The sequence below is a fragment of the Rousettus aegyptiacus genome, unplaced genomic scaffold (genome assembly GCF_014176215.1).
Source record: "Rousettus aegyptiacus isolate mRouAeg1 unplaced genomic scaffold, mRouAeg1.p scaffold_m13_p_5, whole genome shotgun sequence".
Classification (NCBI taxonomy): domain Eukaryota; kingdom Metazoa; phylum Chordata; class Mammalia; order Chiroptera; family Pteropodidae; genus Rousettus; species Rousettus aegyptiacus.
Genome location: NW_023416308.1, coordinates 85,945,631 through 85,958,365, shown reverse-complemented (window position 1 = coordinate 85,958,365; position 12,735 = coordinate 85,945,631). Strand labels below are relative to the sequence as shown.

The window sequence follows — 12,735 nt, the reverse complement described above, 5'->3', positions numbered from 1 at the left end:
AGGGCAGCAGGCCTCCTAGTAAATCACAGGAATTTTGACTGGCTACAAGCTTAGTGTGATCCCAGGGTACAGCTGCCAAAATAGCAAACACGAGACCTGGCAAACTTAGCCCAAACACAGTGTCCAGAACAAGGGAGATAGTCATTCCACTTTGTTCCGTCCCAATCAGAGCACATGGAGAGTACAAAGTGCAAAGGAACAAGAGACAGTATCCTATAAAGAACGGCTGAAGAAATGGGGGCATTTCGGTCAGAAGAGACGTCATCGAAGCTATTTCTCCACAAATACCTCGAGAGCCAGTGTGTGGCCGAGGGGAGAATGTGTTTGCTTCACTCCAAAGGGCAGAGCCTCAACGACGAATGGAGGTTACATGGGAGGCAGACACTGGCAACAGAGAGGTACAGCCAGGTCAGCCCTAGATCAGGCTCTGCCAGTCTAGTCTGTGAGGATTGTCACTTAAGGGAAGCTCGCAGTTCTTTCCCTACCACTCCACCGCCAAAGTAAGGGACGCTGCTATTGTGCCACCTTTGGGGACATTCCACTGGCCACTGTACTGGCATCCTACTGCAGTAGGATAGGTCGGCGATGTGACCAGCTACTAAAGTATATGGGACATGGGAGGCTGGGGGAGTGGGCAGGAGAGATGGTGATGGGGAAGCACTTATAGAAAAGAGATCACCTTTTGGTCACTCTCTCTTGTGCCTCACCTTCTTACTTTAAAATGGAGAGAGAGAGAGAGAGAGAGAGAGAGAGAAGGAGAGAGAGAGAGAGAGAGAGAGAGAATGAATATGGATTCCTGGAATCTGGCCCTTTGATGGAGAGGGGCCAGATTTATTTTTAAAAACTTTTCAATGATTCTGACACACAGCTAAGTTTGGCAATGACACAAATGACCCCATGAAGTGCTGATTCCAAGGCAAGTCACTTTAATAATTGGCGTCTAGGTTTAATGGATCAATAGTCCCCTCTGCCCTATTCTCCATATGATCAGAGTCAGTGTCTCAGGCTGGCAGCCGCTTCTCTTTGTTCTTTTGCCTTCTGTCTTCTGCTCTTCATCTCTGAACTGACCATGACTCCACCATCCATATGGCCACTGACCTCTTCCCTCCCAGCAGTCTTCACCCCGGACCCAGACAATCTGCCTGCTCTCAACCTCCTGCCCATGTTCCCAGGGCACCGGGCATCCTTTCTCTCTGAAGCTCCTTGCCGTCTGTCCCCATCCCTTGGCCTCACCTCTCTCTGTCAGAGAGAGAAACACTCTCCCTTTTCTTCTATACAGCTCTCTTAGAGGGAGATTTCATACCAGTGTTCCTGAAGTTTAAAGGATACATTAATTTTTTCGACAAATAATGAGCCACACACTGGTGCCAGAAATAAAATGGCAATAAGAAAGACACAGTCCTTGCTCTCATAAAGCTTGTATTCTAGCTTGAGGAGGCCGATGATAAGGTCATTTCAGAGAATGGTTAAGAGCTGTAAAGAAAATAAAAGCAAGATGAAAAAAAAAATGTAAGGGGAAACAGAAATTGGTGGTAAGAGAAGCCTCTTTAAAGAGATAACATCTGAGCTGAAACGTAAAAGACAAGGAGTGAGCTATACAAAGATCCAGGGATGAGCGTTTAGACATGGAAAAGAAAGAAGGCCCTGGGGGAGGGGGGATTAGCTTGGTGTATTTAGAAAACAGCAGTGTCCTTGCTGTGAGGAGGAGGAGGAGGAGAAAGAAAAGGAGAAGAAGAAAAGGAAGATGGAGAAAATGGAAAGGAGGAGGAAGAAGAAGAGGAGCATCAGAAGAACTTCCTGGAGCACCTAGAATCGCCATTCGGTATTTACGGCCTGCTGAGTCTGCTCGCCTTCCCACACTCCCATCCACCACACACTGTGGTCTGTGCTTGCAACCCTTTCCCACTCTTTCTCTCTCTCTCACAGTCCATGAAACATATTTGCAAATATGTGAACCACGCTGTAAACTGGATTCAAGTTATTTCCCTTGGATCTCCTATGCCTCAGCAAATCAGCAGATGTGAGTAGGCCTCTGTTTAAGTTTCCTCAACATTTTCATGACAGTGTTGAACATTCTGTGAAAGTCAGAAGACTTGCTTATGCTGAGCTCAGAAAGGACTTCTGGTGGTATCACCTAACTCTTTACCCTTCCTATCTTTGCCTCAGTTCTAGCCCGGCCAAGACACCCTATAAAAATTTTATACCAGCAAGAGCTGGCCAGCCATATAAAAGGCTTTATGTGACATAGTAAGCTCCCTGATATATAATCAAATACAACTACATTCTGTCGGAGAAAACACAGAGACAGGAAACAACACGAGATGAGACCCTCAGTTCCCTCACTCCGGCATATAGTGAGTACTCTGGACTAGTCACGTCAGTGTTTAAGTTACAATGAGTGAATCAATTGTTTTATCTCGTGTTCAACTTAGGAAACATTGATCGCTTCCAACGCTGAGGGAAAAACTAGAAGTGCTGTACATATGAGAAATGTCAGTTTGTTTATACTCCCCACTAACAAACCTATCTGGGGGTGTATGTAAGTAAGGATAGATTGAATATAGTATCCACGGTATATTTAATGTGTAATTTCAAAGGATTTTTGAGGAATAACTTCAGCTTATGTGATTTGGACTCTCCTTAGTGCCTCTTGAATCTAACCCTCAAGTAAGATGGAACTCCACTATACTCAATTTATTCCTTTTATCTTCATTCTAAATGTATATCTCAGTATTTTTTTCTTTTAATTTAGTTTTTTTTCCCTTCTCCTTCTCTTCATCATCCCCATCTCATGCACACACATGTGTGTGCATTTTTTTTTTCCTTTATCTACTTCTATCTACACTTCTTTCCTTGCAGTTTCCTTGGTTATTAAGGGAGAGGGTGAGACAGAACAGGAAACTCTGACATAATGGCTCCTTTTTGTCTTTTCAGTATGAAATCTATCAACACACACACACACATACACACACACACACACACACACACACACACGTGCTCCCTCCCTTAGTGATCCATCAGGAATTTCAACTTCACATATTACTGAGAAAACCCCTCTAGATAACTTGTCACTGCAAGAACATGAAACATTGTGTTTTTACATGACTATGCATTAAAACACATGGCAGAAATAGCTAACTGTTTCCCCAATTCCATTTTCGCCTTCATCCTTGAAAAAAAATTGTTCCCCCAAGTTTTAGTTGGGCATGTGTCTACCCAGCTAAATGCTTTATTTCCTAGAATTTCTTGCAGCTAGATGACTAAATTTTTACCAATGGAGTGTGTTTGGAAGTGCTGGGGGCAATTTCTGGGGTCACATCATTCAAAGAAAGCTGCTTGCCCTCTATTTCCTTTCCCTATCTCCATGCTGAGCGGAATTTGGAAGTGGTGGTAATGAGCTGTAACTATGCTGATGAGAACAACATCCTAACACAGTACTGTCCAACAAAAATAAGATCAGGATGGGTAAAATTAATTCTCTTCATTACTAGGTTTCCAGTAGGAATAAATGTAAAACAAGTAAGGTTAATTTTAACAACATATTTTATTTAACCTAACATATATAATTATCACGTCAATATTTAATCGGTATAAAAATTATTAATAAGAACTTCATTCTTTTTCATACCAATTATTCAACAAGTGTGCATTTCAGACTTCTAGCATATTTCGATTTGAGTTAGCCGTGTTTCAGGTACTATGACTCATAGCTGCCTATTGGACAGCAGAGTTCTGGAAGATGGCAGAGCAAAAAGACAGAAAGAACCTGGGCCTGCTTGATCTTGTGGAGCAAAGCTGCCCATCATCTTGGACTTCCCATTTACCTCTTGTTTAAAACACTGTATTTTGGGGTCTCTTTGGTACATGTATCCTGACTCAGTCTGTATCCTGACTAATATAACATTGCAGGAGGTTTTCATTCCATGTCAGAAAACAGTATTGACCTACATCTCACATTCTGTATAGCAAGCAAGTGGAGAATGTAATAGTGAAAGCTTTTGATATATCAGCCCATGTTTGTGAACATATCAGCGATTACAGCCTATTGTTCAGTAGAGTCAGTCGATTATAATGGAACAACAACTTAACTATGTTGAAGTATTCAAGTTTTGAACCTTAAAAAGTTTCAATTTGATATGCTTTCGTTTCTTGTATGTTTTGATTTATTTTTACATTTCATGAAACTGAAAGCAATAAACAGTCTCCACAGCCATGGCATTTAGATATGTATGCGTTTAACTTTTATTATCGGTTTGAACTAGATACTTATTAAAAGGGGCAAAGGTTAAAAAATAAATTTACATAATAAAAACGAGGAAAATGGAAAATGAAAACACTAATTTGAAGCTATCTGCACATCCATGTCCACTGTAGCATTATGTACAACAGCCATGATATGGAAATAACCTAGGTGTCCATCAGTGGATGAATGGATAAAAAAGGCATGGTATATATGTATAATAGAATACTACTCACCCATAACAAGAATGGAATCTTGCCATTCATGACAACCTGGATAGTACTAAAGGGCAATATGCTAAGTGACATAAGAAGTCAGAGAAAGAATGCTACACAATTTCACATATGTAAAATCTAACAAAACAAAAAACAAACAAAATGAGCGCAACTACAACAACAAAAAAGCAAGCTCATAGATACAGAGAATAGATTGGGGGAAGAGTTAGATGAAATGGGCGAGGTGATTGAAGAGTACAAACTTCTAGTTATAAAATAAGTAAGCCCTGGGCATGTAATGTACAGCATGATGACTATAGCTAATTATACCATGTTGTAAATTTAAAAGTAGTTAGGAGAGTAAGTCTTAAAAGTTCTCGTCAAGAGAAAAAAATTTTGCAACTATGTATGGTGACGAATGGTAGATAACTAGACTTATGGTGACCATTTTGTAGTATATGCAAATACTGAATCATTATGTTGTACACTAATATAATGTTATATGTCAATTATATCTAATAAAAAATTTTTAAAGAGAATAGTACAAAAAAAGGGAAGTAGGAGGAGTGACTTATAATTAATTACAGTATCATCAACAATGTCTAATTTTTAAAAATGCACTAGATGAGAGTTTATTTAAAAGACTCCATCCAGCTTAAATTTCTCAGATTCTATATATGTACTTTTCAAACATAATTTTACAGGCATGATTATATAACACCTACATGTAAAAATAAAACAATAGTCAAATAAGTTTCTTTTTTCCTATCCAATTTGTTTATTTCCCCACAAACCAAAGGAATTGGCTAAAGATTAAAAGGTTCTTCATGTTACTAAGTTAATCTTCTGGTTTATGGAGAAATGCAAAACTGATCTATAAAAACAAAACAGATGTAAGTAAGGAGGCATCACTTTACACTTCGTGTCCCAAGATATACCAGTTATTATCTTGATTTGTTGCTGCTGTTTTCCTTGAACAAAGACTCACCATTCAGAAGGCTGAGGGTAGCTAGTGAATTCATCCTACTCCCAATTAATTTGGTTGAGTCTGTATAAAACACCAGTTAGAGCACAGATTTAGGAGTCAGCCATCCCTGAGTTTATATTCTGACTCCACTTATTATTAGCTGTGCGAGCATGGGCAATTCACTGAAATCTCTGAGACTTAGTGTTTTCATCTGCAAAATAAGAACAATAAACCACTTCGAAGTACTATTATGAATAATAAGTGAGATGAGCAGGAAGTATTTAACACCATGTCTCATCCAGTGTTCAATGCCAAGTATTTTTCTATTTCCAAAATAATCATCTCATAACATATATTATAAAATTTTAGCATCTACTGTGTGACAATTTCTTTTGACATAGATTATTTCTAATGCTCACAGTAACACTGAGGGTGGGGTAAGATGCAGGAAAGCATTCTCATTTTACAGTTGGAGAAATTGTGGCTCAGGGAAGTGAAATGGCCTGCCTGAGGTCACACAGTGATTATGTGACTGAGAAGGAGTTGAAACAGACTCAGCCAATATCGAAGACCATATTCTTTCTACCAGGCTGAGGTAGGGCACTCTGGGACACACACCCCTATGGCAGTGTGTGCCCTAGTGTGGGACAAAGAAAGAGAAGACAAAGCAGCTTTGGAGGTCTCCAAATCTCCCAATTTAGAATAAATCCCCCAATTATGTTTGAAGTTGGAGAAGCTTTTCAAATTTCAACTGGACATTCTTTTCCCATCCAGTTCCTTGAAATTTCCCTTTAAAGATCATCTAGGAAAAGCCACTCTCATTAGCCAGGGTTTGCTTTATTTTCCTAATAAACAGACCTTTGGCCAGACAAAAGAGCCTCTTTTACTTTTAATCAATTCTTGAACATTCCAGTTGATTTTCTTCTATTTGGCTTGAAATTGTGATCTGGGACTGGCTGGTCCTGCAAATTGTCTTCCCATAAGGGAAGCCCCTCGAGGATCCTCAACTTGTTATTTTTAATCACTGTAATCTCCTTTTCAAAGGAGGCCATGGTCAAAAACAGAGCAGGCCTTTCAGAGCTTTCTAAAGCACAATTATTGCTGAGGGAAGGGGACAGGGGGAAGAGGGAGGGAGAGTAGAGAGCAGTGGTGGGAGAGAGAAATAAGTCAATGTAGTACTAACAACTTGGAAAAGGCTGAATAATAATCTCATTGGGATTCTGGCTGTTGAAAAGAAACTCCATGTTTCCACATTTTTAAAATAGTGACCATTTTATAGCCGCCTAGAACACCTAAAGTACCTAAAAGATAAATTGATGTGGGGGGCATGGAGAACAGAAGCTATTTGGGGATGAACGGGAATACTGGGGACAAAGATTTGAGGCAAGAAAACAAGCCAAGGATTGATTCCAAGGATTGTGAGGGGCCCTAATACAGGAAAAAGTAAAAAAAAAGAAATAGAACACCAGGGGAATGTTAATTACCACAGCCCTAAGTCAATACTCAGAGCAGAAGGCATTAGACTTACTTTTTAAACATAATTATTCTAAGAAAGTATAAGCCAGCAGAAAAGGTCAAACTGGTCCAGCACCCTTTTCTTCCTAATTTTGAGTAGCAGAATCAGGTTTGTTAATCGCAAAGTTTTACTCAGAAGGCCTCAGCAAGATCTTTCTTTCAAGATTTCTTAGCCACTGGAAGGAGAAATGATTGCACACCTACAGCCTGAGTGGGTGCATCACAGTCCAAAATGCTAATGCTTTAGGCTGAAATAACTGTAGGATGAAGTCTAATGCTCCCCTCCCCCTCCGTCCAGTTCTCACTGCCAGGCAGCAGACACTTAGGCAGTGATGGGACTTCTCTGACTAACCTGGTGCACCTCCCTCCCAGTGATGGAGCAACCAGCTGCTGCCAGTGCTCAGGGATACTGGGAGGATTCTGTGGGAAGATGCCAGTTCAACACTTGGCCTGGGCCCCATACTAGCCTAAACAACCTGAAAAAAAATTCTCCTGGGCTTAAATGAGGAAGAGTCTTAGGCAAAACTTCTACTATGGCGAAATCGATCATTCATTCACTCACTGAATTCCTGACGATCTGGATAATCGCCATTCACTCTTAGATTGGACGTGAGGAGTACTAAGAAAACCTACTTTTACACACACACACACACACACACACACACGCACGCACGCGCGCGCGCGTACACACACACAGAAAGGGAAGGAGGGAGGGAAGGAGAGAGAAATCGGAACAGGTACATTCCTCCATTATTAAACCAATAAGGGTCACGTATCCATCTCAAACTAACATGTATTGGGGACCTCAGCATATCCATCTTTGAAACTCATTTACGCCCTACAGCTACCCGGGGAGGTTGGATAAACACCTATTTTCACAGCTGGGAAATGGGCTCAGAGAAATTAAAGGACTTGCCCAAGGTCATGCAGTCACTAAGCCCAAGTCCATCTGACTCCAGAGCCACATCTTGTCCTGCCACGTGGAGCTGTGGCAGTTTCCCCAGAGAACCCAGGTCCTCCGTTTTGGGGAGAGTTAAAGAGGCCAATGAGGCCCCCGTCCCTCCGGTCCACGGAGAGGAATGGCTGGCTCTTTCCCGGCTCTGCCGAGAGGCTGCGGCCGCACGTCGGTTCGGCTCCTCCAGCCGCGCGCCAACCCGCCTGCTCCCTCCCGCGCTCGGTCGGGTGTCCTCCGCCCAATGTCTCTCTCCTCTTGGTGAAGTCCCGACGATCCCGCCGACCCGCGCGCCCGGGTCCGAGGGCTCCCCAAGCGCTGAGCGCCTCCACATGCCTAAGGCGCCCGGAAGCCGGCTCTGGGCAGCTTCAGGTGCAGAAAGTCAGGGGCACACGGACCCGGGAAAACGAGAGGAGCGTTCTGAGAAGGGCGGCCCCTGGTTCTGGCCGCCTGCGTGGTCCGGGCGCCCGCAGACATTGCCCCAAACTTTCTCCACTGTTGCTCCCACCGCTTCCTCTCGCGACGCTCTAGTGACCGGGAAGCCAGGGATGGACGGGCGGCAGCTGCGAGCCCATTTGCCCCACCAGATGCCCCAAAGACACTCTTTTCCCTGATTGGCACCAGAGATGATTTATGAGGGGGCGGGGTGAGGGGACACGCGTCCTGTCACACCCCCCCCCCCCGCGGGACGCCAGGTGAGACACGGCCGGCTTCTCCCCCTGCCTGTTATCCTGTCTCCCAACTGGGGAACCCCCGCTGCTGCGTGAGAAAAAGAAGTCTGGGGAGAGGGCCCGGCTGAGCAGGGAGGGCGCGGGCCGTGAGGATGGAGTCGGCGGTCTTCCTGTCTGTGCCGGTCCTGCTGCCAGTCCTGCCCAGGAGGCGCTCACCTGCTCGGACATCCGCCCCCCGCGCTCCGAAAACCCGCTCTCAGCTGGGGAGCCGAGGCGCGACATCTCTTGGGCGCGGAGCCCCGCGGTTTAGGGAGCCAAGGTCCCCCGGCCTCCAAGGAGCAGGCCTCGGGAATTCGGGCTTCCCTTTCCGTCCCCAACAGGTTCCCCTGTCCTCTCCGAGACTACGCGGAGATCTCCGAAGGCCCGTTCCACTGGGAGCCTGTCCTGGAAATCCAGGGTCTTCTCCCTCGCCTGGGACCATCAGAGAATAATTGGGAGTTCTTTCCGGGCACCATTCCGAAGAGCTTCAGGCTCTTCCTCCCCTCCTCCCCGTGCCCAGCTAAGGGGGAAGCTTAAAGTCTCTTTTCCTAAAGGGGTCTGTCCGGGGAAGCTGGAGTGACCGTCCCGCCGGGGGCCTGAGAGAAGCGTATGTTCTGTCCTTCAGGGATGGGAGCGGGGAAAGCCAGAGTTCACCGCCTTGCCTGGGACCCAAGTGGGAGAAGCCAGGGTCCCTTCCTCTCCAGAGACGGATCTGCGGAAAGGCGAATCTCTCCTGCTCTGCCGTAGCCGGCTGGTTCCCTCCCCGCCAGGCCGATGTGACGCGTCGCTCCGCTGCCGCTCACGCCCCGGAACCGCGCGTCGGAGATGGGGGCTGTCTCGCCCGGCTGCGGCCCCCGCGACGGCCCTGGAGCTGGCTCGTGGCTCAAAGGGCTGAGGGCAGCCGGGACAGAGGGACCCCTGAGGTGCTGTGCCGGCACCGTCCGCCCGCGGACTGTGCGCCCTCCTCCGGCACTGCGCGGTCGGCGCCCTACGGGGTCCGGGGTCCGCGCCCCTCGCGCTTCGCCGCGCCACTTACCGCGGTAACTGGTTCCCGGCTTGTAGAAGTCGGGGTCGCCCTCTACGCGGAGGCTGAACTCGGTATAGCCCTCTCGCCGCGTGCCTTGGGCGCGCAGGATGCGGCTGCAGTATCCCTCCGACTTGGGCACTTTATCCAGGGTCTCGTCGGAGAAGGCCAGCGCCGCGGCCAGGGGCAGCGCCAGGGCCAGCAGCGCTGGACTCCGGCTCAGCCTCAGAGGCGCCGGGGACAGCCTCATCCTCACGGACCCCCAACTTTGTGCTTCTGCCACCGGCCCTCGCCACGCGACTCCTACCCGAAGGGGTCCCCGCGGAAGCGAGACCCGGCGCAGCCCGGGCGGCAAGCTGGAGCTCAGAGCCGGCTGAGAGGCGATGCTCGCCTGGGCTTGGCGGCTGCCGAGCTGCGCTGCGCTGCGCTGCGCTGAGCTGAGCGAGCCGAGCAGCTCGAGGAAGGGAGGGCGGCGGCGAGGGGGAGGGAGGGCTGATTTTGCCCAGATCCCCGAGCGCAGCGCTGTTTTGTTTCCGAACTGGCGATTAGCGGCGCGGCGGTGTTTATTTTGCGATGCTGGATTCCCAGGGTCTGGCAAGGAAATCATAGAGTAGAAGGACACTGAGGGCTCTGTCCCACCACCAAGGGGGCTGTTGCCCCGTCCCCCTGCTACGTTCTGGACCGTGCGGAGGAGAGTACTCGAAGGAGAGAAAGACTGAGAACGAACTTTTGTTGCACACCTACTCTGTGCCTAGCGATACACTGGGCGGTTTACTTCTGGGACCTGCTCACCTCTCCACCCTCACTGCACACAATAAACATGACATTGCTTTCACTCATTTTACAGATGAGCAAACTGAGGCCACACCCAAACAGTTAAGGCGGGGGCAGATGCCATGGCTATCTACCTGACTATTGCTTTTCCGATAGTGGTGCTGAAACAGGTCAGACTCCAGGATAAGAAAGGGACAGAAAGGCTCATCCATTGGGCCCAGGAGGCACAGTGCCTATGGCCTATAATACTTTCAGAGATTCCTGAAAATGTTTTCGTTAAAATCAGAAAAAATAAAACCAATAAAATGGTTTACTATATAATATTAATATATTTGCATTTATATCTACACAGTCTTAAAACGTAATGTCTGCTATTTCATGAAGGAAGGCGTTTACAAAAACAAAAGTGCCTAAGGTCCACAAGAATCCTCATATAGCCTTGGAAAGGAATTTTAAAATGGCTCAAAGAAAAGCCTGTGTTTTCTTGGCATAGATTTTAGTTCAGGTTCTCAGGCCCCAGTGACAGATGTTTGGAGAGGAGCTGAGCCTGAGGGCTCACTGGGCAGAGCCTCAGGCATCGACCACAAGGCCAAACAGGAGAAGGCCCAGGTGCAGGAATTTCTCCCAGTGTTCCCCCAGGACAGATCTGAATCAAACCTTACCCACTGTGAGACTTGGGTGAGTGCTTTTACCTCTCCAAGCCTCAGTTTCATGCTCTGGAGGTGTTTGTGTGTATCTGTGGGCTAACACGCTCTTTCTCTAGGGGGTACAAGAATCAAATTAAATGATCCATATAAAATACTTGGGCTGGTCTCTAGTGTCCCCTCACCCTTCCACTCCCTCAGAGGGTTCAGGCTGGCCCTGGGTACCATAGTAATGAAGACCAAGCCCACACAGGAGATGCCTTAAGGCTTTTGCCTCCCCTCAGTGTGCACATCCCTCCCCAGGTGCTCTCAGAAGCATTCGTTACCCCCGCTCCACCTTCCCCTGGTGGTCAACACACCATAAGAACCTACATTTTAAAAAGCAAACTCCTTTGCTTTCCAGGTCAGCTTTTTCTCTTTGACATCACTAAAAAACAGCCCAGAAGAGCCATGTGCATCAGAGGTCTCCGTTCCTCCTCAGCAGCCCTCTTATTCCTCAGTTCTTGTGCTGGAACTCCAGTTGCCACTGTGAACTGGACACCTTTTCTCAGAGGTCACCTGAGAGGGTCCCCTTGCTGAAGCCAATTACTGTATGCTTTTTCCTCAGCCCCACCCTCCTTGACCCACAACAGCACCTGAGCCAGCTGACCAGCCCTCCTTTATAAAAGTGACACTCAGGTTCACATCTGTGTCCTGAGTAAATTATCTCTAGTATTAACATACTGTCTCGGAGCTCATGTTAGACTCAATAAGGGCACAATCCCAGTCATCCAGCAAGCTTACACTGAGTGTAGACTTGGGGACAAGTCTGGACTGAGCTGTGGATACCAGAGAAAACAAAAATTCATTCATGTCGAAGGCCCTCCACGTGCTCAGCTCTAAGACACAAGACAGACATATTGCTTGCCTTTGTGGATCTTACAATCCTGTCAGAAAGACAATATTAAATAGAGTTATAGGAATCTTTTCAAATTATAATTGCGATACATGCTACAAATTAAGTAGTTCATGAGTGTGTACCTGATTTTATCTCAGAGGACAGGAAACCACAGAAATACATAAAACATGGCTCCTGTCTTCACAAAGCTTAGTATACACCCCAATAGCTCAAATGTGTGCTTTTGAATACCTTTTCATTGAATCAACATGTTAAAATCTAACGTCGAGGTAGGCGGGCATGGAACAGGCAGGGATGTAATAGTTAATTTTTATGGAACATTGAAAGGAAAACCATGTCAGCTATGAGGACCACTTTCTCTCCCCCCTCCCATTTTCCAGATTAGGAACCTATAAAATTACCTGTCTAGGTGCCATAACTAGTAAGGGAAAAAGAACCAGCATTCAAGACAGGCCTCACAAACAACAAAATGGGGTTCTTCTCACTACACTGGGGTGATTCCACCGTCTGGGCAATGACAACAGGCTTGAAGCAGCCCATCAGGCTGCAACCCCACTACGCAACCTAGATTGCCCCAGCCCAACTCTGTTGTCACGTCAGACCTCTGCTCCCTCTTCACACTCCTAATCCATCACCAAGCCGTTAGTTTCACCTTCCGAATCCCTCTTGAATCTGTCTACTTCTCTCCACCTTCTCTGCCACCACACCAGTGTGATTCGTAATCATCTTTCAGCCTCCTAATTGGACTGCCCGCCTCTACTCTTGTTCCCTTCCAATCTATCTTTTGCACTGAAGC

General features: G+C 46.6%; 1 protein-coding gene across 2 annotated transcripts in view; it reads right to left on the bottom strand.

Moving 5' to 3' along the window:
- Nucleotides 1-10,341, bottom strand: part of SPON1 (spondin 1) — a 229,582-nt gene extending 219,241 nt beyond the window's left edge. The window contains exon 1 of one of the 2 annotated variants that reach the window (XM_016128189.2): nucleotides 9,636-10,341. In XM_016128189.2, the coding sequence (XP_015983675.2) occupies nucleotides 9,636-10,230 (595 nt within the window). In that variant the 5' untranslated portion in view covers nucleotides 10,231-10,341. The remainder of the gene's footprint in view (nucleotides 1-9,635) is intronic. The other variant, XM_016128190.2, reaches the window with a different exon arrangement.
- Between the last annotated feature and the right edge of the window lie 2,394 nt (nucleotides 10,342-12,735).